Source organism: Alexandromys fortis, unplaced genomic scaffold (assembly GCF_014885135.2).
Source record: "Alexandromys fortis isolate MF-2015 unplaced genomic scaffold, M_Fortis_MF-2015_v1.1 scaffold_88, whole genome shotgun sequence".
In the NCBI taxonomy this organism is placed as follows: domain Eukaryota; kingdom Metazoa; phylum Chordata; class Mammalia; order Rodentia; family Cricetidae; genus Alexandromys; species Alexandromys fortis.
The window spans coordinates 4,080,524-4,107,814 of NW_026067961.1; the positions used below are offsets into that span (position 1 = coordinate 4,080,524).

Consider the following 27,291-nt stretch of genomic DNA (forward strand, 5'->3'; position numbering starts at 1 on the left):
GGCAGGTGTGTGTGGTGGTACATGCCTGTAACCTCAGCAATTGGAGGTGGAGGAAAAAGGGTCAGGAGTTGACAGTCGGTCGTGGCTACATAGTGAGTTTGAGCTGCAAGTTACCCTGTCTCAGAGAACAAAATCAAACCAAAACAATTGGTAAACAAAGCAAGAAATGACTTTTAGTGACTTGGTTAGAAAAAAATAAACCGTCTTAGAAATGTCAGTAGCTCGTTACTGAGGTTCACATCTTACCTCTCAGATGGGTGAAATTTGCTCTTATTTCTCAGTGCATGTTTCTTTTCTTTTTCAATTTTTAATTTTGGACTTTTTGAGACGGTGTTTCTACATAGCCTTGGCTGTCTTGGAACTCTGTAGACCAGGCTGGCCTTGAACTCACGGAGATCCACCTGCTCTGCTTCCCAAGTGCTGGGATTAAGGTGTGCGCCACCACACTCAGCTTTGTGCATATTTCTGTTATGTGCCCTGTATGCTGCAAGCCTGTAGTCGAGCTGGACATACTGGCAGCTTCTTGGGGACTCCCAAAGAATTTCAAGTGGCTTTTGGTGACACCTATAACCACGGAACAGCCAACTTGCCTTCACTTGATTACGGTGTTCACTCCTTCTTCGTTCCTTGTCCTTTTCAGTCCTTAGTCATTAGGGGCTTTGCTCTGAATTTTCTTCCTACAAGCCAGTTAGCTTTCCTGCCACCCGGTGTCTTCCTCTCTGTCCCCCGAGCCCAAGGCTAGCACTTGTCTTTGAAGAACCTTCTCAGGCTTCCGTGTAACCTGCTTCCCCCGTGTCTGTCTGATGACTCCTTTCCTGTTTATCATATTTTTTTATTGGCCTACATTCATTGTCCAGAACGATGGGTTTCATTGTGTATTGTATTTTCTCAGTGCGCTTGGATTGTTGAGGAGGCTGTTCTCCGATTTGGTTGCCTTCTAAAAAGTTAGCATATGTAAAGGGGGACTCTATGAAAGTGGGCACTGACCCTCTGGTCTTTGGTCGGAATCCTGTTCTCTTTGATTCTAACTAGCTGCTGTTTTGCTACCTTGAAATCCAGGTGGATTGTCCTTCATTGATAGCAAGGTCAGTTCCTGCAGTAACTTGGGGCTCTCTCCTGCGTAATGCTCTTGCAGCGATGGCTGAACTCCTCGGACATCCCACAGAACCCCGGGGTTTTTCCTTGTGCCTCTGGCTCTCACATTGGACAACTGCAAGCACGAGAGAGTCGTTAAGTTTGCTTTGCTCCTTCGTGCTACCGGCAGTCGTTTTTGTTCGGCAGTCTCCCAGAAGAGTTCTGGGCATTCCTAAGACTCTCACTCAGAATTGTGTGGAACAAAGACGCAGAGAAACTGGAGTCCCAAACCGCTGCAAATGGACAAGCTGGAGGAAGCCCCCTAAGCTCCCATTCTAGCGTTTTAGTCTGCAGAGTTGGAGGGTTTTTAAAAAGTGGAGTATGGCAATTTTTTTCCTAAGGCTAAATTTAGCAGTTGCTTTGGAAAATCGGAGTGGTACAGCGTGTGCCTTATCTCGGACTGGCCCTTACCCTTCCCTCTGCACTCAGACATCTTACACGGCTTGCCAGGGAGAAGCAGCTTAATGGACGCCAGTGGTCCCGTTTATTCTGGGAAGGAATGAAGTGACTTCAATTCTCCCATCTTTCCAAGCTTCCTGAAACATTCAGGAGACTTCCTAAGCAGCAATTACAGTTCTTTACAGAAATAGTTCGAGCCATGCCTCCTGCTTTGTCAGCTCTTGCTGTCACCGAAGCCAAGGGCTGTAAATGGAACGAGAGACGGCTTCTCATTCCCTGTCCAAATAGCAACAGGAGGCACATGTGCACTTGAGACACAAATAACGTGTTTTAAAATAGTAGGTGGTATTTGATGATGCTCCTTCATTCATTTACCTGCCAAGGCAAACTTTCTTCTGCTCTGGCAACAAGACTGAAGTGACTCAGTGCCCACGCTGCGTCTCTTCGTGCATTGCGCATTAGCCGAGTTGCAGGCGCCCGTGCCCAAGCACACGTCCGAGGTTCTTCTAGAGAAGATTTCTTTGGTTTCACATAATTAAAATTTCATGTTTACATAGCAGCTTAACCCGCCGGACCTGTTTAATGCTTTGGTAACTGATTACAGCTCTGCCTAATCATGAAGGTATGCTCTGTGGCTGGTCATTCACATAGCCCACTTCCCAAGAGAAAAGGGAGCATCTAACAGTTAGGGGTCAGTGATATTTTTAGTGTGCAGCGCCAGCGGCTGCAGAAAAGTGACATTGCTCTGCTGGGAAGTTCCAGCTTGTGTCTGAGGACGTCAGAGGTTGCGTTTTGCTGCCAGGCTTCTCCGCCAACACCATGTAGTGACATCATTCCTTTACCTGAGCTGAGAACAAAGGGGGTGGGGAGCCACCAGGTAAACACTGTTTTTTAAACCATCCACCCACCAATTCAGCTCCATTGCGCTTTGACCATCTCAGCCAATCCCTCTCCACCGAAGCAGACAAAAGAACTGCTGATTGGCGCCAACACTGAGTCCTTGGCCAGTTCGTAAATGACCTCATCAATAGCCTGGCTCCCAGGTGCTTAAATTAGAAAACAATACTTCTTCCCCTGAGCACTCATCCACGGTGGTGCCAGATCCCTTCTTCCCAAAAGCCACGCACAAGTCTTGCCAGTAGTGGAATGACAAACAGGAAAACAAGTGCACATTTGTCTGCTGAGTTCTCTTAGGACAGAGGGCAATAGAGGGAACGGGAACTGAGCGCAGTGGAAAGAACACTTGGGATTCCAACCTGTGTTCAGATCTCTGCCCTGATGCTTAAAAACAGCCTGACCTTGGGTAAGGAATCTCCTTCCTAAGCCTCAGCTTTCTCCTGTCAAGAGAGGAACCCTGTAGTCAAGAGGGAAAATGGAGCTTACAAGTGGGGTGCCTGGTTTCTGCAGCTCAGTAGCTGTCATTAGTGCACCGGCCACACGGGGGGGGGGGGGGGGGGGGGGGGGGGTNGGGAAAAGGGCGGGATCAGCCCAGAGGCATGGAAAGTTCCTGGTGTGTTAGAAAACAAGAAACAACATAGAAATGTGACCTGAGCTGGTTGCTAAAGAGCATGCCACGATACAAAAAAGAGCTTAGCTTTATGGTATATGTCCAAAGAAAGGGAGTTAATTTTAAAATGTTTTTGGATTTATTTCATATGTGTGTTTTGTCTGCATGGAAGTGCATCCCTTGCATGCAGTACTTGTGACTACCAGAAGAGAGTGCCATATCCTCTGGAACTGGCGTTACTGATGGTTATGAGCGGTCATATTGGTGCTGGGAACCTAACGTGGATCCTCTGCAAGAGCAGTAAGTGCTCTTAACTGCTCAGCCATTTCTCATCCTCCTAATTAAAAAAAAATGTTATTTTCGGGGTATGGGTGTTCTGTCTGCGTGTGTGTGTGTGTGTGTGTGTGTGTGTGTGTGTGTGTGCATTGTTTCTGTGCCTGGTCCCACTGAAGCCAGAGGTGTTGTGAGCCACCTTGTGGGTGCTGAAAATGGAAACCCGGGTCCTCTGGAAGAATAGCTAGTGCTCTTAACTGCTGTGCCCTCTCTTCAGTCCCCTGCCCCAGTGTTTTAAATTGTTTGCTCTCGTGTCAGAAACCATCCAGCACAGCCATGGAAATCACTGGGCCCTAAAACTTAAAATGCAATGTACAAATCAGGAGCAAGCAGGAGATGCAGCGGGCTCAGGGAGGGCTTGGGAACTTTTAAAGATCTAGGCAGCTGTCAACTTGGACTGTTGTAAAACGGGTCCCTATCAGAGTGATAGCCATGTCCTGTTTGACTCCATGGTTCGTTGTGTAGTGGGAAAGGCTAGTCAGGTAAATCAAGCCCCAAGTAGCCATTCTTGTTTGTTGTTTTGTGCTTTTTGAGACAGTTTCTTACTATGTAGACCTGGCTGGATTTGAACTCACAGGTCTGCCTGCCTCTACCCGAGTTCAAAGGTGTGCACCACCACACCAATGAGCCATCCTACATTCTTGGGCATGGATTAGTTATGCCATATTTTCTTTCTTTCTGATCTTTGTACCCATCAGAGCTGTCCGTGACTACGAGTGTAGTTTTCTTTGTATTATATTTTCTAATATTGTTGGAAGCTGTAAGAATCGGAGTAAGAATGGTCGGGCATGCTACTGTCCCTGCCCTCCATACCTGTGGGGATCGACCAACCTCCCTTCTCCCTCCCTCCCTCCTTTTTTGCAGTCTGACCCATCACTGGGCAGAATCTGCAGCATGTCTCTCTTGCCTTACTATGTCTAGGTAACACCTTTTCTTTTTATCTTTTCTTTGCCTGTGTTTCAGTGGCCCCAGGGGATAAGAATGAACATTGTAACACTATTCTCAGCTGTCAGTGTAGACTCCAGTTTAACATCTGAGCGGATGGGTTACTGTATATGCATATGTCTGTATATATACCCATGTCCACTAGCTCTGTTCACTGACAGCCTTGAAGCAGAGCAGTGAGCTCACAGCGCACCCAAGTCTTGGTTCCTAAATGCTATTCTCCAATGAAAGGAAGCAAACTCCACACCTCACAGGGATTGTTTCTTCTAAGGCTGGGCAGGAGAAATACAGGCAAACCCAGAGCTCCCATGGCACGTCCCTGGAGGTTGAGGGCGTGCTCAGAAGAGGAAAACGGTGGTGACATGACAGAGAAACGTAGGGTCCTGCCTGGAAGAGCTTGTGGCTAAAGCAGGGACACTAAACAAGAAGTCAGTAATACAGTGTTGAGTGTGACCAGGGTGGAAAATAAGTACACACAGTGACTGACAGACAAGACTTCCTTCCTCACTGGAGAACTCCAGATGGCATGTGCCACCCTTTCCTAAGACGTGGGACTCGGTGCCCTTCCCTCTGATCATAGAAGTTATGTGAGAAAAATCCCAACTTTACCAACAAGTCCAGCAGTCCCCTCCCCAAACCATACAGCCCAGGGTCACACCATCCATGCACCTCAGACCCGCCGATGTCATGGAGGGAGGACAGTCTACCTCTGGTGTCCCCTAAAACCCCACAGTCCCTGTCCACTCAGCAGATAACCCTAAAAGGGAGAACCATCTGCAGGATATCCAGTTAGTGTTCTTCAAACTTACGGAAGTCGAGAGTAAGAGCTAGTGACAGCCACAAGTCCAAAGAGCCTTAGACCTGAGTGCTAAGTCCTGGACTAAGTCCTGAAACAGAGAAGACCCATTAGCGGGCGGTGAGCTGCAATCAGACTCAGGTCTGTGGTTAATAGTAGGGCCATATGATGTTAGTTTCTTCATTTAACAAGGGGTTAAACGATATGTTAGTATTAGCCACGTGTATGTAAATAAAATGCATTTAAAATTTATGTATATACACATATATGTATATATATTTAAAGGCCCCATAGCAGACGCCAGCGTGACGGTAGCTCACACTTAGAAGTTTCTTCACTTAGACCTCACATGTTAGTTTATTTAATCCAAACAAGATAGACCTTGGTGCACCTACTTTTACAGATGAGAGAAACGAGGTATCAGGTGGGTCACATTGTAACTGGGTCCAACCAAGAGCTCTGATCTCTCCCGTGTTCCTTCTGCTGTGTTTCCGCTGCACGGTTGAGGAATGCCATCTCTACAAAAAGTGGGTTAAGGTAAAAGATAGTCCTCATGAGAGCTTGGGTGAATGAGGAGCCAGGATTATTTACCTCAGAGCTGGGATGCAGGTCCATATGTGCGCTTGTTCTGTGGGGAGGAGCCTGACGATGGCTAAAGTACCTTTTCCTTCCTGAAGCCGTGCAGGTAAATAGACCAGTTGAGAGCCTTGCAAGGGCAGAGACAAACACCAGGGAGTACGTCCCACCGTGAATAGAAACTGGAAAAAAACGGAACATGGTTAGTGCTTGGCTAGGTGCGGCGAGCAGTGTCGGGGGTGGGATGGGGGACGGGGTCTTAACGTTTTCAAGCACTGGCAGATCTGAGTTGGCTCTGCGCTTGGGGGAAAGTGTGTGTCCCAATTCTCGTCAATAGAGCTGCAGTGGATGGGGCCAAGCAGAGTTTACCCAAGGCGGTGCTGGGGAGGAATCTGCTCTGTCAGACGGTCATCCAAGCACTGGGTGGAAGAGAGAGGGGTGTTCTTTCATAGTGGAAACAAGCCAGGGCCTGAGCCAGGCTCCTTGAAACGTGGTCCTGACTAGCATCCGCGGCATCCCCTGAGAGCTTGTTAGAAATGCAGCCGCTGGGCCTCACCCAGACCTGTGGGGTCAGAAACTCTAGGAATAGAGCCGAGCAGTCTCTCAAGCGCTCCTAAAATGAGAAGCACCGGTGTCAGAGCCCATTTTCTATGGAGATAGTGAAGTTTAGTGCCTCCTTGGTCCCCATGGTGTACTGGTTTCAGGACATCGTGAAGATACCAGGCTCCAAGAATGCTCAGGTCTCTTGCATGACGTGTTTGCATAGAGCCTCTGCTCATCTTCCGTGCATTTGATCATGTCATGGTTGTTTACCATGTGTAATACAAGGTAAACACTATCTCAGTGGTTGTGCTGTGTTAGGAAATGACAGCAAGGAGCCCGAGCATGTGCAGTGTGAATGGTTGGGTGTAGCGGCTGATGAGGCAAGCACCGTATCACTGTGTACAGCCCAAGCATTTTGGTGTTTGCCTTTTTCTCTCAACGGGGTCTTACTGTGTAGTCCTGGCTGGCCTAGAGCTTGCTATGTAGACCAGGCTAGCCTCAAACTCAGAGATGTGCTTGACTCAGCCTCCTGAGTTCTAGGATTAAAGGCGTGAGCCACTATGCCCAGCCCTCAGGCATTTTAAAATTTGAAACTGTGTCAGTAAGTTACCCAGACGTGCTTTGAACTCCTGACTCTCTTGCCTTACCCTCTTATTCTAGGGCAGCCACCAGGCCTGGGCTTTCTGTTTTGCTGTATGTGTGTACGTTCGTTATCCTCTCACTCAGACTAGGAGCGTGGTGGATCCAGCTAGTCCAGGTTGCCCCAGGGATCCCATCCCTACCTCCCGAGCACTGGGATTATAGACAAGTCATCATATCTGCTCCAGCCTGACATGCTTACTTTACTGGAAATCTCAAGTTCACACGTGCTTGCATGGCAAGCGCTTAATGGACTGAGCCGTCTCCCGTCTCCTCCGCCATCATTAAAGAATATTTCCCATCTTTCAAGGATACAGAGGCGGCTCTGTTCGAGACTGGCTGATTTATAAAGAGGCCTTTACTCGCCTCGTGATTCAGAGGCTGGGCATCATCCTGCAGTGCTCCTTGGAGAAGCCAAATACATGGAAGCACTCAGTGCATAGCAACAGGGCAGCCCTGTTCCTAGAGATCAGAAGCCAGTGTGGGAGTTGTAGTGTTTGCCAGGAGAGTCCGTGTGTGTCATGTCTGGGCCTGGTAGGAGGGATGAGCAGGTGACCACCCTTAGCACAGCACACTCCAGCTCTGTCCCACAGGGAATGGGTGGGTGTGACCGGGTCTCGGGACATTCAGCACCAGTGTGACTTTGTCTCATGAGGGGGTGTTCATCTTGGCTGCCGGATTCACGGTGCCTGGGAAAAGTGCAGGATTACAAAGAAGCTGCCGGAGCTGTGGAGGTTTAGAGTCAAGCTACGTCATTTCGGGGGCTGAGTTAGCCTAGTACAGGCCCAGAGAGGAATGGAGGTCAGGCTGCAGGAACCCCTGCAGGGCAGAGTTCTGTCTCTAGCTGGCTTCTGATGGAGGGACCTGTTTCCTGCAGCATTTAGGTTCCCAGAAAGAGGTGTGTGGTCATTCAAGGCCCCTCTGGTCATCCCATCCCCCGCCTTCATCCTGAGGCTTCCCTGCAGGACACTTGGGTGAAATCCTCCAAGATGGTCATATCCACCTGTGCGTGTGAAGCTAGAGCAGAGGTGGATGGTCTCCCACTCACCCCAGTGAGCAGTACTTGTTTCTGTTAATGGTATTCGTGGAGGCAACACTGGGACTTGTAGAAGGGTTTTGGTTTAGTAAAGTAAAAGGAATTTGATGACAAGTTGGCATTTAAAATTTCCAGGGAAGAAGTCGGTTTTCCAGGGCAGTTCAAACCTGTGCTTCTGTCTTTCGGTAACGGTTCCTTCCTGGGGCCTTTGTGAGGCCAGAGAGGAGTCGCCCCTGTGTGTCCCTGTCTGTAAAGTGAAGCAACGGTGTCTGCCTGACTGTTGGTGCAGAGCCAGGGCAGGCTTGAGTGGTGCTGTCCTGGGTCTCTTGCCTCTGCCTTTCTTCCCTTCTTGTATGTGAGCTGCCCTGCTCAGTAGTCTAGGCACGCTGGTGGGATAGCGGGGAGCACTACCCCACTCACCAGTCTGGAGCCACTGGCGGGGTAGTGGGGAGCACTGGCAGATCTACCCTTTCCAGGCTTGTCACTCAGATACCGTGTTCTGACCAGAGCTGTGTCTTTCACACTCTGGGGAGAAACATGCTGTAACTGTCTTCAGCCAGGTCCTGAGGACCATAGTTCATCTTTAGAAGCTGATGGTGAGCACACTCATTTGGGGCATAATATGTTCTGAGCATGGACATGTGTGAACCAGTGTGATTCCCACAGTAACTCTCTTCCCACCGAGGAGCTGAGACTTGGAGGTATGGCAAGTGGGTAGGTGTGTCCTAGCTGTGCGGTTAGCCTACAGCACAACAGGGTCCCGAGCAGCCCACCTCTCCAGCTGACCCTCTGTGTCTTGTCTCGGGCCTTTGTATTTACTCCCTTACACACTTTCACCCCTTCATTACTGGCTGGTGTATCTGGTTTTCCTTCTCACGCCAACCAGACTTAAGGGCTGCCTTTCCTACCTCGGTTCCGTGCCCACCCGCTGTTCCTGGTCACATCCATTAGCTGCCTGTTCTGCACATTATAATTGGGCTCCTGCAGAAAGAACTTTCTGCCCTCCCCACTGATGAGCCCTGGCACCATACTTAGGACAATCCGTGGCATTAATATAGGCACTGATGACTTTAACATGGTTTGGACTCCTCTTATTCCTGTGACGTATCCTGACTCGCACACAGCTGGGGTGCAGACGTGCTGTCCGGTCTTCACTCAGCAGTAAAGAATCACGCTTTCTCAATTCCAGTCCCAGCTCCCACAGTGTTGGCCTGTTCCTTTTCCTAGGTAGGAGTGAGACTGTTAAACTTGTCTGAGTGCTTACCTTGTATATACCCATCCTGCCTCCTTCCTCACTAGCTCACCATACCCACTTCCTGTGTCTGCCCTGGGTGGGGAGGGGGCGTCTTTCAGATCTCCTCGAGGTTTCTATGGGAATTCCACAAAGAAATAGAGAAGCAAGAACCCCAAAGCAAGATCTTTGACACAGAGGGATTTTTCTGGCCCTTCCTCTGGGGACTGGGGCTGCTGTAAACACTGCGTCCTGGTGTGCAGCACAGGCTGCGTGTGTGCTGGGGAAGCTGAGCTGCTGTAGTCCCTCATTTGGCAGAGTTACTGACAGCCTTTTGGACGCCAGACTCGCAAGCTGGCATAGGCCACAGGTCAAATGTCTTTCGTCTAGAGTGCAGCCTCAGTCCTCCTGCTCTGCCCTAGATAACCAGTTCAGGATGTCCATCCTGGAGCGGCTGGAGCAGATGGAGAGGAGGATGGCCGAGATGACGGGCTCCCAGCAGCACAAGCAGACGAGCAGCGGAGGCGGCAGCGGAGGTGGCAGCGGAAGTGGTACCGGAGGGGGCCAGGCCCAGGTAGGCCCTGCCGTTGGCAGTTTCTGTTTGCTTTAGTGCCTCACCCGTGCGCGCGTGCGCGAGACGCCTGGTCCCAGTGACCTCCCTGCTGCCCCTGCTGTCATTTGGAGGCTGGGAGAGGATTGCCAGGGCCTTGGTTCTTGCTGCCTGTGCTCGGGTTGTGCGGTGTCGAGGACACCTCGGTGCAGGGACTTACCACCCGGGTTGTCAGCTGTCCTTGGTCTCAGATCTCACTGTGTTCCCCAGTAGCTGGAAGGAGCAGCCAGGGTTCGATGCATGTCTGTTGAAACTCTGGATCCAACCAGTCTTTTTTTTTCATACTCTGTGTCTTAACCCTGTCTTAGGAAATACAGAGCATAACTTAATTCAGCTGGTCTTAGGCCTTTTTGAGCCCCTGGAAGGTGAACTCAGAAAATGGTTCGTGGAATGTTGTTCAGTGAGGAACAGCATCCCGTTACACAGTCTTCTCATCCTTCACATGTGCATCCCCTCTTGTTTTGGCGTGGTTTTGGTTTTTTGAGATAGGGTTTCCCCGTGTAACAGTCGTAGCTGTCCTGGAACTAGCTCTTGTAGACCAGGCTGGCCTTGAACTCACCAGTGATTCACCTGTTTCCCTTTTGTTTTTAAATTTTATTTTCTTCAGTATACATGACAGTCATGTGATGTTGAGGATAACTTTGGGGAGTCAGTTTTCTCCTCATACCTTGGTTCCAGGCACTGAACTCAGGCTGACAGGCCTGATGCAAGCCCCTCTGTCTCTGAGCCGTCCCATCCAGCAGCCACATGTACTGTTTTCATTCGCTCCACAAGTGTGTCACATGACCACGTGCAGGGCGGTGACCAAGTTTCGCTTTAAAACATTCCATCTAGGAGCTTTATTTTAAGAAAGTTGGAGAATAAACTTATTTCTTCAGACTCCCTGAGATTAAGAATGAGGACCAGGTGATATTTCTTGCCTTCACTACCAAGTGAAAGCTGCAGGGAGCCCCTTCTTGCTCTTCAGTGTAAAGGATGGCTTCCTTTCAGAACGCTCTCTCTTCTCCCATATGTCTCCTTTTGTTTTCAGACAGAGTCTCACCATGTAGCCTGACTGGCCTGGAACTCACTATGTAGACTACAGTGGCCTCAAATTCATAGAGATTTGCTTCCTCTGCCTCTGCAGTGCTGGGGTCAAAGGCATACATCACCACCATGCCCAGCAGAATTTCCTCTTTTAAAGTACATTGTGTTTGTTTGTTTAGAAACCTTGAAAATATGAAACACTAGCAATATTTTATATTTATGTTCATGAATGTTGTGCCTGTATCGGTGTGCCTGTATATGTAGGTGTGCCTGTATGTATGTGCACCATATGCATGCAGTACCTAAATAGACCAGATGGGGGCATCAAATCTCTGTGGAACTGGACCTACAGATGGTTGTGAGCCATCATGTGGGTTCTGGTCATTGAACTGGGTCCTCTGCAAGAGCAGCCAGTGCTCTTACCTGCTGAGCCATCTCTCTAGTACCAGTGTTTTTAATATTAATAATAGATGAAAGCAAAAACCTAGTGTCTATGCCCACACTAATCTCAGATTTTCTCTGACTTTCCCATTTTCAGAAGTTGGTGACAGAGACCACATGTGTTGTTAAGGCTGGGATAGAATCACGGGATCTTCCTGCCTCTGCCTCCCGAGTACTGGGACTAAAGGCATGCACCTCCTGCAAATATGGCTTTTGTCTCCACCCAACACTGCTAAGTTTTGTAAACCAAGTAATCCTTGTTTAATTGATCTGAGGACCAAATAAGAAGTTCCCATGAAATCCTTTTCAGACACAAACACTGTGTAAAGTGTACCATATTTCAGGCTCAGCCACATGGCAGTGGCCCTGGTTGACCTGATACAGTGTCAAGTACAGCTACTGTGGGTCATGCTGTTGATTTGCTCTCCAGTAGACGATGGTATCTGCTACATGATGGCTTGATGGGAAATGCTCCCCATTCATTCATTGGTTGATGATCTCCATGTCTCCATAAAGTTGTCTTTCTGGTGTCTGCCTGAGTCAAGGCCAGCCTGCTGTGTATTGGGATGGCCCCGCCATCTTTGGGATGTTTTGACAACTCTGGCTGAGGAATGGCATTGCACCCATCAGCTGCCTTTTTAATTTTTGGAAACATGGTTTCCATATTTAAAAATAAAGAGCGGTGAGGAACAATGTTATTTTTGTACTAATTGGATTATATGGAATTTATTGCCAGAAAAGTAAATGCTTTCCCAGTGACACCAGAGATGAGAATTAGGCTGGACGTGCCACTTGGCTGGGAGTGTGGTGTGTCGAACATAAGACTGCTGTCCGAGACTCGGGCTGCGGTGGTTACCAGCCTTGATTTCATCCCTCTTTCGTGTGGCCAGCGTTGGTGAACTCATCTCCTGTGGGCCCGCATGATTAGTAACTCTTATGGCTCATATAGCTCATGCTTTACCAAGTATCCCTTAAAGACGAAAAAAATTGAGGACTAGAGAGATGGTTTATTGGTTAAAACATGGGCTGCTCTCTCAGAGGACCTGGATTTAGCTCCAAGCACCCACATAGAGGCTAGCCAGCTGAAACTCTGGACACCTGGCACATACACAGAGCGTGCAGGCAAACACTCCAACATATAAAAAAAATGTTTTTGGATAGTTTTAAGCATTTTTTTCTAAAGGTTTCCAGAGAAACACGAATCAGCTGTCAGTGTGACCCAGATGAAAACAAGTTACTGCCTGTGGTGTTTGCCCCTGCTGGGCGGCTAGGGTTGTCTCCTGAGACACATCGTGTGCCACAGTCACTGACTCTTAGTGATGAGAGCCCTGCACCTCAGCTCAGAGTGCTGTTTCCTCGTGCTTAGTCTTTAACAATAATAACAACAACAATAATAATAATTTTTGCTTTTATATCTCAGTTTAAACAAAATTCTTTTAAAAATGTAACATTTCAGTAAAATAGAATTTATGTGTGTGTGTGTGTGTGTGTGTAAAATTCATTGTTACACTTTCATATGCCCCTGCTTATTCTCTTTCAAATTCATGGCCTCTTTTTTCATTAATTGTTGTTTACATACATATGCGCATGTGTATAGACATACATAAATATGTATCCCTAAATACAACCTGCTCGGTTTATCGCATGTTGACTTGTGTTCAGGGCTGACCGTTTCACCAGCTGGTGCACTCTTCCCTGGGGAAGAGTACTTCTCCCACTCTCGGCGTTCCTCAGCCTGAAGTTCTTTGTGTATGGTTGAAGCCTTTGGCATGTCTATTATATAAAAAAAATATTAGGGGCTGGCAAGATGGCTCAGCAGATCAGACCTCATACTGCTCTTACAGCAGGCCCCAGTCTCAGTTCCCAGCACCCTCGTCTGATGGCTCATCACTGGCTGTAACTCCTGTTCCAGGGAACCCGACACCCTCTTCCAGCATCCTCAGGCACACACCTGTGCTCAGGCACACATTCATAATGCATATATATGTATACACGCACACGCGCACACACAGAAGCTTAAAAATAATGTGTGTGTGCCTGGGTGGTGGTGGCGTACGCCTTTAAACCCAGCACTCTGGAGGCAGAGGCAGGCGGATCTCTGTGAGTTCGAGGCCAGCATGGTCTACAAGAGCTAGTTCCGGGACAGGCACCAAAGCTACAGAGAAACCTTGCGCACATACCTAGGCCAGAAGGCAACTTACCATGTGGTTTCCAGGGATCCAGCCCTGATCGTCAGGCTTGGCAGCAGGAGCCTTTACCCTGAGAGCCATCTTGCCAGCCCCTTCTATTTCTTAACATTTATTTTCACGGTTAACTATGTTTTCTGCTGGCTGCTAACTGTCATCGTCTCTCTGGTGTGGCCTCGGGGGTAATGTGTACTTTCTCATGACACAGTGTGCTTCGGGCACCGGGACCCTAGGGAGCTGTTTTGAGAGTCGTGTGGTTGTTGTCTGTGAGAAGATGATGAGCCGAGCCTGCTGGGCCAAATCCAAGCATTTGATCCATTCGAAGACTTTCCGTGGAATGACCCTCTTACACCTGGCTGCTGCCCAGGGCTACGCCACCCTGATCCAGACCCTCATCAAATGGCGGTAAGGGCGGGTGCGAAGGACTCAGCTGTCCTCACTTCTCAGTTTCCTGGGCTTTCCCGAAGGAGTTCAGTCATTTGGTGCATGTGATAGCCTGTGAGCCAGGGCTTTTTTCCCAGAACAGTTCAGTTCCTGAGAGGTTCATGTAGTCTCATACCCTAGACAACTGAGTGAGATACGAGATGTCAGACTTTTTGTTCCCCTTGGGCTTCTGTCAAGTGGAATCCAAACTACCTTTGAAGTCCAGACTCCCATTTCTTCATATCAGGAAGGCTAGGTGCCCAGTTTGGTTTCATTTTCATGGGTTTTGTGTTATTCTGGTATTTCCTTTCCTCATGGGTTAACCTGTGGTAACCTCCGTGCTCTCCATCCCCAACAGCACAAAGCATGCAGACAGCATTGATTTGGAACTGGAAGTTGACCCCCTGAATGTGGACCACTTCTCCTGTACTCCTCTGGTGAGGAATAGGCTTGTTAGCCAGGCGTTGGTGGTGCACACCTTTAATCCCAGCGTTTGGGAGGCAGAGGCAGGCAGATCTCTGGGTTTGTAGCCAGCCTGGTTCACAGAGTGATTTTAGGACATCCAGGGCTTCACAGAGAAACCCTGTCTCAGGGGAGGTGGGGGAGGAAGAGGCTTGTTTATAGTCTTTGACCATCTCTGGACTGGCAAAGGGATTCTGACCCCAGTGATGAGATACAAAACAGGGTACGATGTGGAGGCCTCTAACGTCAGCTTTCGGGGAGGAAGCAATGAGGTTCAGAAGTTCAGGGCCACTCTTGGCTGCACAGTGAATTAAGGCCAGCCTGGGCTGTATGAGACCCTTTCTGGGGAAAAAAAGAAATACAAAGATAAATTCTAAACTGATTTGGCAAAGTAAAATTTTAAACTCTGTAGACTGTCAGACATGCACAGCGTTCCTTCCCACTGGAATCGGGCATTTGTTAGAGGCGACTGTAATGGCCCCACTGAGACTGCCGAAAAGACTTGTAGATCCGCTGCTAGCAACAGCAAAGGTGAAGTATGGTTTTGGCCTCTTGCTGAGTTCCTTGTTCTGTCTTCCCGACTCTCAGATGTGGGCTTGTGCCCTAGGGCACTTGGAAGCGGCAGTGGTGCTGTACAAATGGGACCGCCGTGCCATCTCCATCCCAGACTCTCTGGGAAGGCTGCCTTTGGGAATTGCCAGGTCGAGGGGCCATGTGAAATTAGCAGAGTGTCTGGAGCATCTGCAAAGAGACGAGCAGGCCCAGCTGGGGCAGACCCCCAGGATCCACTGTGCCCCGAGCGAAGAGCCAAGCACAGACAGCTGGATGGCCCAGTGGCACAGGGAGGCCATGAGCTCTCCAGAAATACCCAAAGGAGTCACCGTCATTGCAAGCACCAATCCAGGTACAAATTCACAAGGGTTTCATCTCGGAACTTGGCCAGCTTCCCCATTGGCTTTCCGCGGCTTCCCTTAGAAGAGTCCATAGAATACCCACATACTTTTAAGGGTTGGTGGCAAGGGGAGGGCTACATAGCGTTTCTGATTTTCCTTTTAACATAGCTAGTGCCCCTCCCAGTATGGAAAGTCTGTCTGTCCAGGACGCACACCCCTAAGTACAGGCAGTGCTGCTGGGGAATGGCGACAGCTCAGGAACGTGTCTTGCGCTCCAGCTTCGCACTTCTTATCTCTCAAGCGTAACGTGTTGGTTCTTTAGGGTTCCTGCTTTCGTCACCTGTCCTGACTGTCCTTTCTACTGTACTTTTCAGATCTGAGAAGACCTCGGTCTGAACCCTCTAATTACTACAGCAGTGAGAGCCACAAAGATTATCCAGCTCCCAAAAAGCATAAATTGAACCCCGAGTCCTTCCAGGCAAGGCAGGAGAAACTGCTTTGCACTGCACTGAGTCTGGAGCAGCCAAATATCAGGAAGCAAAGCCCTAGTTCTAAGCAGTCCTCCCCTGAAACAATCAGCCCCAGTGAAGGAGTGAGGGACTACAGCCGGGAAGCCTCCCCTCCCGCTCCAGAGTCGGCAGCATTCCAAGCCTCTGCACCTCAGCCTGTAGTAAAGTGGAGTTCCAAAGATCTTTACATTGGTGTGTCTACAGTGCAGGTGACTGGAAATCCGAAGGGGACCAGTGTAGTAAAGGACGCGGCGCCTTCACAGGTGCGTCCGAGGGAACCAATGAGTGTCCTGATGATGGCTAACCGAGAGGTGGTGAATACAGAGATGGGGGCCTACCGGGATAGTGCAGAGAGCGAGGAGTGCCCCCAGCCTATGGACGATATTCAGGTAAGACTCATCAGGTAAGCCTGCAGAAGCTAGAACCTCACTGTGGCTGTGAACGTTACGGTTCACTTTTGAAAGTCATGTAATTGTACACCTCCAGATCCCTGGTCCCCCCCCCCCCCCCCCGCCTCCACTCAGGAAGGGTTTGCAATCTGGTCTCATTTGGGGGAATCTTGAGTGTCTGCTTACCCTGGGCTGCTTTCCTTCTGTGACATGGGCACTGTGATTAGGGCCTGACCACAGGTCCTCATCAAAGCCTCCTGGTACCAACCCTTTCAGAACTCAACTACAACCCTCTAATGAGTCTCCTGCTTCCTGCATCCAAGAGGACAGCTTCCCCATTTTCAGTACTGGTTGTAATAGAGGCAAGGCCCTAAAAATAGCCAGCAAGGAAGCCTGCAGACAGGATTTGGATTATCTGAGTGACTGCCTGACTAGCACGGCCGTCATCCAGCCATTGTGAAGGACATCTGTGTCTTGACGCTCACATGGCGTGTAGTGAAATACCTCTAGGGCTCATAGCTGGATGCCCTTGTAATGAATGTAGGAAGCACAGGTCCTGAGGGCACTGAACCTGTAGACGAAATGAGGCATCAGGTGATTAAGACAGAGTCTGTCAATTTGGAATCACAGAGGCAGTCAAAAGGGGCAACCAGAGAATACAGGATAGCCATCTCTGTTTCCAGATTCTTGTTGATGCAACCCAAAGGGAAAGGAAGACCCGAGGGCTCCCATGCCTAGGGAGTGATGTTGGAGTGGGAAGGTGCAGGGAAGTAACTGCTGAAGTCACTGCCGAGCATTGCACCCTGGGTTGAGTTTCTGTGAAGGACACATGCTTGCTTATTAGCACCCTGCTCCTAGTGGATAGGAGACCCCACCACTGATTTACCAACAGCCGTGTAGCCAGGAAGATGCCGGCCAAGTTAAATCACGTAGTGTTGTTTAGGCAAACACTCTCCTGAGTACAATCCTCAGCCCCTTTTAAATTTCATCTCAAGACCTAGTCTCATTAAGCACCCCAGGCTGGCATCAAACTTAAAATCCTCTCGTTTCTGCCTCCCAAGGAGCTGGGGCTAGATGTGTGTCCCACCATGCCCAGCCTTAGTCAAATAATGTTGTTGACAAAAAAAAAGTTGGTGACCTTTTTTCGGCTTTGTGGTTCAACAGACACTATTGTAGCCGTTGATCTGCTGGAGGAGGACAGAAGTAGCCGTGGACAAAACGAAGGGATACACGGAGCTGCAGTAGCCTAAGCTTTAGTTACACAAACAGGCAGCTGGCTCTGCCCTGCCTGGTACAGTCTGCCCAGTCCTTAGTGTGGACGATTCCTGTTGGAACCTGTATTAATTACTTTCCTGTTTGGCATAATGAAGCCTGCTGAATGAAGGAAGGGGGTGGTATTTCTGGTTCAGTGTCAAGATATATCCATCATGGTAGGGAGGCGTGGCAGCAGGGGTAGTCAGGAAGCAGACTGGGTGCTGGTGCTCCTCACTCTGTTTACTCAGCCTGTGACCCTGGCCTGTGGGATAACGGCATCCATTCAGGGTGGATCCTTCTCTCCTCTTAAGCCTTTCTGGAGACGGTCATAGACAGTTGCTCATTGATGTAAATTTGAAAAATTACGTTAAGCAAACATTTAAAATGGGTTTTGTGGGGGTTTTTGGACTTCTGATTTTTAGATTGTAAAATCAGTTCAGCCAACTTTAGATAGCTGTCGGCTGATCAGAAAGGTCTTAGGTCAGCCTTGCTTCTTCCTCAGCTCCCACGTCCCCTTGAATCACCCACCCATATCTGATTGCAGTCCCAGAATTTTGCCTTCACGATAGGAGATCAGCCTTTCCGGTCTTGTGAACTTCCCTCCAGAACATGCACTTGCTGGAGGCCAGAGTATCTGGTGAAAATCTAAACTTGCATTTTAACTCTAACTTTTAAGAAGTATGTAAAGAATTTTGAAAAGATGAGACCTTATCTCCAATCATAAGGACAGATCTTGCAGAGAACCTAAATTTGGTTCCCTGTACCCGTGCTGGGTGCCTCACAGCTCCAGCTCCAGGGGCTACAACACCCTCTTCTGGACTATGAGCACCTGATCTCACATATGCTCACAGACACACCTGCGCACACGCACACAAACACAGAGTTAAAAATAATGCATATTTAGGGCTGACAAAATAGCACAGCAGGTGAAGGTGCTTGCCTTCAAGCCCGATGACCTGAGTTTGGTCTCCAGGACCACATGGTAGAAGACACGTGCAGGCACATAACATGACGGTTTACCTGAAACACCCCCACCCCTCAAAATATGAGGTCAGTCCTTAAGTGGTTCATGCTGCCGAGAGTAGACAGTGGGCCCAAGACAGAAGTTCTCTAAGATGTGACCAAGGTGTGAGGCCAAACTATGATTAAGAGATAATCAGGTCTCCGGGTGAGTCACGTACTAACTTTAAATGCTATTTGAATGCATTGGATTGAGGCGTAAACTGGCTGTCCTCCCCTACTTCCCTGCCCCGCCTCCATTCTCCTTTATAAGGTAAGGGTGGCAGTGAAACGGGTTTGAAGGTTTATGAGCTCAGTGTTCTGTGACCTCTGATTGCAGGTGAACATGATGACCTTGGCGGAGCACATTATTGAGGCTACACCAGACCGAATCAAGCAGGAGAACTTTGTGCCCATGGAGTCCTCAGCCCTGGAAAGAACAGATCCCGCCACCATTAGCAGTACAATGAGCTGGCTGGCCAGTTACCTAGCTGATGCTGACCGTCTGCCCAGTGCTGCCCACATCAGGTTAGGAAGATTTGGGGTCTGGGATTCTCTGCTGAGATTAAAGTCCTAGATTTAACTGGAGGCCAGGTGTAAAGAGACTTTCCCAGGAGGGCACGTGGCCTCACACCACTTCCTAACCCCGGCTCTGCCTTCTTTCCTCTATTACATGCTCCCCACATGGAGGGATACATCCTGCTTCAGGGGAAGTCTCTTGGAGGCAGGCTAGTGTCCTTATTGGCCTTAGTATTGAGCACAGTGCTAAACTGATAATAGGTGCTCAGTATGAACGTAACTGAGGTGCAGCCAAAGTGTTGTGTGTGTTAAACAGAGTGAAGGCATCTGACTGGCCCGGGGTGGCTTCAGGTAGATCCTGTTCTTGTCTCATCAGTTCGCAGGTAATGGACGGTGCGAGTAGCTGTTAACTGTCTTGTCCTTTCCTTTGTTTCAGGAGTGCATACACTGAGCCCCTAACTCCTTCTTCTAATGCCAGCTTGAGCCCCGCAAGCTCCCCTGTCAGTGAAGTGGCTTTTGAGAAGCCCAGCCTTCCCTCGGCAGCAGACTGGTCAGAATTCCTGAGCGCATCCACCAGTGAGAAGGTAGAGAATGAGCTTGCTCAGCTCACGCTGTCCGACCATGAGCAGAGAGAACTCTACGAAGCTGCCAGGCTTGTCCAGACAGCCTTCCGGAAATACAAGGTAAAATAGGGCTGTCTGCGTCCCAGTCTCTCTTCCCTGTGGCTTGTGGTTTGATAAAATGTTTATTGGAAGACTTTATGTTATATTGTATTATTACCATAATAACATTCAGGAGTTTTGGTCAAATAAAGCCAGCAGGACGGCTGTCATTATCTTATTGTTGATAAGTGACACCCCAGCCACAAGGGATTTATGACCTAAATCATAAATCAGCCCCTGAGGACTGTGGGCTGCCCCTGAACCCTGAGAACTCGGTCTTGAAACTTCTGTGTGTGCTTTTTATTGGGGTTGGGAGCTAGGTGGGACTCAGTCACTTTCTGCATATTCCTAAAGGAGTCTGACCACTCTGCCCAGAGGTGTTAAAGAAGGACAGAAGGGGATTGTGTAGGAAAGACTGCCGAGAGCCTGGACAATGAGTGTCGCAATGCCTATTTTGTTTAAAAAAAAAAAAAACCTCTTAGATACATATTTTTAGACCTCCTAACACCCAATATGGTTTGAGTTTTAAAAGCAAAAATAGTTCATTTATTCTGTAAATTCATTTTTCTTTTCTCCCTCCCCCCCCCCCAAGACAGGGTTTCTCTGTGTAGCTTTGTATCTTGTTCAGGAACTCACTTTGTAGACCAAGCTGACCTCGAACTCATAGAGATCCGCCTGCCTCTACCTCCCGAGTTTTGGGATTAAACGCGTGTGCCACCACCACCCAGCTTTTTGTTTTGTTTTGTTTTCATTTTTCTTAATTCGTAGTGATCGTTGTCAATGCAGTTTAGTCAACCTGGGATTTTATTTCTTGGAAAGGCTCACCCCATGAGTAAAGGTTTAATCTTGTATATGTAGATAGTTCTTGCGTTAGCCGTTGTTGATCTCCTCCTCACTTTACCTCTCAGGGCAGACCCTTGCGGGAACAGCAAGAAGTGGCCGCTGCCGTCATTCAGCGCTGTTACAGAAAGTACAAACAGGTAAACTTAGCTGTGCATCACAGGAGGAAACAGCACCTGTCCACCCGGCCCTGGCCTCAGAGGATGCTGCTGTGCAGTTTGGCTAAAAGCACCACATCCAACTCTTGATAGCAAAGGCCTGATTTGAATTATTTTGATTAAGAAGAAAAGGAAGGACTGGAGAGATGGCTCAGCAGTTGAGAGCACTGTCTGTCCTTCCAGAGGTTCTGAGTTCAATTCCCAGCAACCACATGGTGGCTCACAACCATCTGTAATGAGATCTGATGCCCTTTTCTGGCCTGCAGACATACATGTAGTACAGAACACTGTATTTATAATAAATAAATCACAAAAAAGGAAGAAAAGAACCAGAGGAAAAGAAAACAGCATTCTGCCACCAAGCTTTAGTTAGCAGAGACACAATGACAGCAGGCCTTGCTCACAGAGATCATGCTGCACAGCACAGCTTGTGGGGTAGCCGCACTGCATCGAGGGGCAGGGTATCCTGGTCTTCTAGGAGCACCACAGCCCCCTCGTAGCTGCACAGTTCAGCTTGTGGGGTAGCCGCACTGCATCGAGGAGCAGGGTATGCATGCCCATCTTCCAGTAGCACCACAGCCCTCTCATAGCTACTCTAAGCAGAGTTTTATTTCCATTCACAGATGAAGAAGCAGGCTCAGAGAAATGTTAGTTTATAGATACCAAGGTGGTTATAAAATACTAAAAATTGGGCTGAAGAGATGGCTCAGTGGTTAAGAGCAGTGACTGTTCTTCCAAAGGTCTTGAGTTCAATTCCCAGCAACTACATGGTGGCTCACAGCATTCTGCAAGGTAATGAGATCTGGTGCCCTCTTCTGGCTTGCAGGTATGCACGCAGGCAGAACACTCTATACATAATAAATAAATAAATAAATCTTTAAAAAAAATAGTAAAACAAAATACTGAAACTTTCCTTCTTAAGTTTAGACCAGTTTCTACGTTGAAATTTGGTCATATTACTTGGAACAGTGGCACAAGTCTCCAGTCCCAGCATTCAAAGACCGAGATGGCACGTTCAAGGCCATCCTGGACTCACTATTACACACACACACACACACACACACACACACACAAATGCATGGACAGGCATGTACACACACGCTGTCAGTTCTGTAGAATAATTTAGAATGCCTTATTTTATTGGATTTTGGCTAAGCTTTACATTCTACATAAAGGGTATTATACTAAGATGTATAATAATTGCAGAGAAATTTGGGGCCCCATGTTGTTCTTCAGACCTAGAATTTTAGTTTCTAATGTGAATTGCTGGGGTTTTTTTCTTTTGTTTTTCAAGCTTCTCCTTTAGACTTTGTCAGTGGGCAGAAAAGCAAGGACTAGCTGTTGAGTCAGAGATCCCAGACACTGAAGGTTTATTGTGCAAACGCTGACACCGCAGCCCTATGTCTCAGATCAGTGAACAGGCTTCAGGTTAGCACTAGATGGCACACACAGATGAGAAGGTTAAAGTCTGTGATGACAACAGGTACTTCCAAAAAGAAGAAGAAAGAAAGAAAAATCCCTGCTGACTATCACCTGCGGCTAGGGAGATGGAAGGGGTTATCTTTGGAAATGGTGACGATATTTTAGAAGGCAGAAGGCAGTAATATAGCCAGGCTGCCTTTTCTTTGGTTTTGGTTTTGGTTGGGTTGGGAGCTGCACTGATTTTGGGTTTTTGGTTTGTTTCCTGTATTCGGTAATCTAACGGTGTTGTATTTTCTGTTTCTCCCCAAGCTCACATGGATAGCCTTGAAGGTAATGCTGCCCCAGTCCTCTCACAGACCATCCCACCAGAGTCACAGACTCACACCCAGTCCTCTCACAGACCATCCCCCAGAGTCACAGACTCACACCCAGTCCTCTCACAGACCATCCCACCAGAGTCACAGACTCACACCCAGTCCTCTCACAGACCATCCCACCAGAGTCACAGACTCACACCCGTCACCAAACAGACATTCTTTGCCAGGCCACCTAGCCATACCACATCTATCCTTGGGGACCTGTGAATTTTCTAGTAGACTTGGCTTGGGCTTTGATAGTAGGTGGACATTTCTATGACCAGGTCAGTCCACCAGATCAGTGACTTTGAACCTAGTGAATATTAAGCAAATACCGTATTTCTGTGGTGGGCTTCACGGTGATCCCAAGGATCAGAACATGCTCTATCGTCAGGCCAAAATGACGAGACTCAGAGAAGCTCCGTAGGATGCAGTGTTCTTACCTTAAAGGACTTTTGGTTGGGTGGAAGTGAATGTAAAGCAGATCAGAAGAGAGCAGAGTGATTTGCTTTTTGGACATTCTGAGAAGTCAGTCTCCTTCCCTGTGTTATGGCACAGCTAAGGATGCAGTTAGGCATGGAGGGTGGGGTTCTGAGTAGTTTGTCCCCTTATAATAGTAAGTTGCCTTCTTCATGTGACTTCACTGTGTTAGAAACTTGAGACTGGTTGAGAAGCAGGCCTGGCCACTGGGCTGTGGCTGTGGAGCATGTTGGGTTGAAGGCCTCTGCCACTGGCTTCTAAGCAGCTCACAACTCTGGCAGCCTTCCAAGGTCATTGCATGGCCACTGTGTGGGTCTAATGAGTATTAATCTTTTGCAGGGTGAAAGGCTTAAAGGTGTCAGCGTTTCATGATAAGCCTTGTTTTTGGGACTTTGTAGCTCCATTAGAAACTTGGCATGGAGCAAATTGGTTAGAAAGAGGTGCTGACTGCTAGGTGGTGCAGAATGAGTAGAGTCAGGAGACATAGTAAGGGTTAAAGCAATACCAAATTGGATAGCAAATGCTCATCTTAAAACACTGCTTAAATGTTACATTCTGTTTTGGACTCAAGTATCTTAAATATACTAGAAATCATCAGGAGAGGCAGAATAAGATGCTGTCTGAGGATGGAAGTGCCGTGCTGCCTGCAGGCTGTCCTGAAAGTGGTTCATTCCATTTTGGAAGACTAGATGGAAGATAGCTGTTGGAGTTTGGGAGTCAGCCCCATCAAAGATGAGAGTAGGAAGGAGGGGTTCTTACCTCCTGAGCTCAGAGGACTTTTGGCTCCCGTTGTTATTGTCCTGTTCCTTCTGTGTCCCCTGCAGTATGCACTTTACAAAAAGATGACCCAGGCAGCCATCCTCATCCAGAGCAAATTCCGAAGTTACTATGAGCAGAAACGGTTCCAGCAGAGCCGGCGAGCTGCAGTGCTGATCCAGAACTTCTACCGGAGTTACAAGAAGTGTGGCAGGAGACGGCCAGCCCGCAGGACAGCAGTCATCGTGCAGCAAAAGCTTAGGTGGGTCACATGCCTGCAGGGCGCGGGGGAAGACCTGCCTGGCATGGTGCAGAGCCTGAGACGTGGCAGCAGCTCTGTCTCCAGCTACTCCAGGTGTTGTGGCTTTGTCTAGCAATGCCTGTGTTGTTCTCTCTCTGAGATCCTTTCTGTAACTGCCACATGTTCCTTGAATGTCACTGACTAACTTCAGTATAAGTTAAAATGTGTCAAAACTAACATTTATACTTAACGAGGCATCATTCTGCAGTGTTCCGAACTCACTAATTATTTAGAAAGAGTACTTAAAGCTTGGTGACTACATCTGAGAGAGTAGCAGCCTGAAGATTAAAAACAGAAAATAGCCTAAAGAGTATCAAGCTCAGACGACTTCATTCCTACACTGAGGAGGTCTGGCTACTGCCAGAAGGCCTATTTCCACCAAAAGAAAACAACTGGAAAAGACCTGGGTATGGTGGTACACACCTGTAATCCCAAAACTCTAGAGGCTGCATCAGGGATCATGAGTTAGAGGCCAGCCTATCCTACACAGCAAACCCCTGTCTTACCCCAGACAGACAGACATACGTTGTTGTAAGAGCATATGGAGGCATCTTCTGGATTTTAATCTTCATATTGCCTCTTTAAAGCTTGGGAGAGGGCCATAGCTCTGTTGGCAGAGTGCTTGCCTAGCGTGCACAAAGCCCTGGGCTCATATCCGACATCACGTAAACTGGTCAAGGTAGCACATGCTTGTAGTCCCAGCAGTTGGGAGATGAAGGCAGGAGAATCACTGGAGGTTTGCCAGCCTGAGATACAGGAGACGCTGGCTCAGACACAGAAGACAAAGGCATGGGAGAGTCACTGCGGGAGCAGCGTGTGCTTCGCAGTTGCACGTGTGACACAAACCATTTAACTGGAAGTCTCCTAGCCTGTAAATCAGAACACTTCTCAGTGTCTGCGCTATAAGCTTTATGGAACCTTTCTTGTGACAATAATGTTTTGGCTTTTTCAGGAGCAGTTTGCTGACCAAAAAGCAGGACCAAGCTGCTCGAAAAATAATGAGGTTTCTACGTCGCTGTCGTCACAGGTACACCAAGTCCTTATCTCTCACTGTGCTCATCAATAGTAACCAAACAGCCCTGACCTTCCTAGCCATTGGCTGGCTCTGTGTAGTGCTAGTGACCTCCAGCAAGCATGGGGTAAGCACTCCAGTCCTACCAGGGTGGTGAAACTCTAGGCACTGCCACTTGGGCTGGGACGATTTCAGAAGGTGTGTGTGTCTGACCATGGAGACCCAAAACCATGTCTTCCTATTTTGATTTGGGCGTGCATGTAATTTACTTGGACTTAGCTTTTAGTTCAAATTTCTCTTTAACCTCTTTAACTCATATGCCAGTTCGCATTATGGGCTTCACTGTGTGTTTACCCTGCTAATAGACATCCACATAGAAAATCAAGGGGAAAAGAAAAAAGATGCTTAAATGCCATCTAGTTTTTTGCCTGTGGAAGTTCCACTAAGCAGTTGGTGCCCTCTGCTGGACATGTAGAAGATAGTATTTCCATTCAGTTGACCACAGAGAGCCAGTCTGATTTGGTCCAAGGTGAGAGCAGGGAACGGAGGACAGAGCATCTTCTCATGGAGCTATGCTGGAGGAGTCTTTCCTCAGATGGGAGCTTCCTTGGTGAAGACTGAGGCTTCTGGGGCTGGAGAGGAGCCTCGCTTTCTCTCCGCAGATGAAGTCAGGAGTCTGTAACAGTGGCTGCTGGTGCTGCACTGAGGCTCCCCTCCATGTGGTGTGTGATTTCCCAGGCACCAGGAGCTGTGCGTGTGAGAGCAGCAGACTCGAGCTGGCTCTGTGCTGCCTGCTCTCTGCTGTTGAACCATCCCGAAAGCCTTGCGTTCAGTTTCATGTCAGAGCTTTCACTTCAGTTTTTCTTACTCTTAAAGCCATTTAAGTTGCTAATATTTGAAAATACTTTGCCCTTGAGACTTGCTTGAAGTTTAACTGGGAACTTAAACTCTTACGTAAGTCAACACAGACACACATCTGTGTGACTATAGAAAGAAATATGCATAAAACTTTAAAAAGTAAGTGTTAAGATGCCAGGCAGTCTCTAGATGGAACACGGGACATCAGGTACATTCCCTGGATGCTGTCTTCCCTGCCTTGGATCAAGGTTTCACCTCCACCACCACCACCATCCTCTCCTACTCCTGCCCCAGGAGCTAGCACATGAAATACAGTGTGAATAAGCTGACTGAGGAAGTCCTTGCAGGAAAGGGATAGTAAACTAAAAGTGTTCTTCACATAACGAAAGTGATTCTGCATGTTTTCCCAGAGTCCATCTCCTGTCTCTGCTTTTACGCCTTGTGTTTCAGTTAGCAGTTGTGCGCTCACAACCTGGTAGGACAGCTGAGTTTCTTCAGTTGGTAAAATACCTTGAACTCCCTAGGTTCTTTTTCTTATACCCTCACGTGGTCACTGCCCCCCCTCTTTTGCCTGTAGAATGAGAGTCCCCAAAAGACTGTCCAGCACAGAGACAGGTAGACTTAACCCCTATGCAGTCACTGCTCTACTTCATGAGGCTGGTTCATCCGCTCCAGAGGCCATTTCCAAGAACATTTGAAGGTTAAACTGCGCTGTGTTGAGTTCAAATGCACATGAGGAAAGGAGTGTAGGCAAAGCTACCTGAAACCCTTCACTGAGTTTCCAGTGTGTGTTCCTTCTGAAGGTGTGGTCTGTGTTTACAGTGGGCGAGTTGAATGAGTAAGATATTGAAAATATGATTGCATAAAAGACTGCTTCCTAACGTAGGCTGGACAGAGGAACCCTGCTCTTACCTCTGAGCTGCTGGGAAGAATTTGCCGAATGTCTCACCTGTCTTGAGTTTCTGCCCTAACCAGTGGGGCTGGCAAGGTCTGCTGTGAAGAGAGCATCAGGTTTGGAGCTGTGTCTGCTCACAGTTTGCAGCAAAATAAAGACTGTTGCTCTTTTGTTGGCCTTCTGTGGTTCAGATGATAGAAAATTGTACAAGCCAACAGCAGGAGCCTTTGCATACTGGCTGGGAAGTGTGTATTACTCTCCATTTTTGTGTGTTCATTTAGCATCTCATTAAGGAGCATGGCGAAGCCCTGGACCTCTCTCCTGAGGGTTATTTTAACTTGTGTTTTCCCTGGGTGTGTGCAGACCATTCTGGTTTGCTTAGCACTGCTTTCAGGAGCAGCACTGTCATGGTTGTTGTCTGTTAGAAGCATTACAGTCTGTATAAATAGAAAACTTCGTGGTACCCTCTCAACAAGGTAGGTAGACAGTGGCCTCAGAAATCGGCAGGTGTCCCATTTCTAAGTCATTTGACCCCCCCGATGGTTTTTAAAAGCAAGTTGATGGGTTTTCTTCCTGCTCATTTCACATCCCCTGCCATCACCCTTCTCTTCCTTCCCCACTGAAGAAAACACTTGGTAGTCTCTGGTTGACATAAAGCTATTGCTAAGATTTCTGCTGTGACCCTCATATGCTAATAGCTC

The 27,291-nt window shown here is 48.2% G+C and overlaps 1 protein-coding gene across 1 annotated transcript in view; it reads left to right on the top strand.

Moving 5' to 3' along the window:
* LOC126508204 (calmodulin-binding transcription activator 1-like) overlaps positions 1-27,291 on the top strand; it is a 509,816-nt gene that overhangs the window by 469,983 nt on the left and 12,542 nt on the right. Inside the window, exons 9-18 of the mRNA XM_050153303.1 lie at positions 9,562-9,713; positions 13,611-13,807; positions 14,184-14,262; positions 14,876-15,191; positions 15,555-16,078; positions 18,672-18,859; positions 19,287-19,533; positions 20,421-20,492; positions 23,593-23,786; positions 24,778-24,852. Coding sequence (XP_050009260.1) covers positions 9,562-9,713; positions 13,611-13,807; positions 14,184-14,262; positions 14,876-15,191; positions 15,555-16,078; positions 18,672-18,859; positions 19,287-19,533; positions 20,421-20,492; positions 23,593-23,786; positions 24,778-24,852 — 2,044 coding nt within the window. The remainder of the gene's footprint in view (positions 1-9,561; positions 9,714-13,610; positions 13,808-14,183; positions 14,263-14,875; positions 15,192-15,554; positions 16,079-18,671; positions 18,860-19,286; positions 19,534-20,420; positions 20,493-23,592; positions 23,787-24,777; positions 24,853-27,291) is intronic.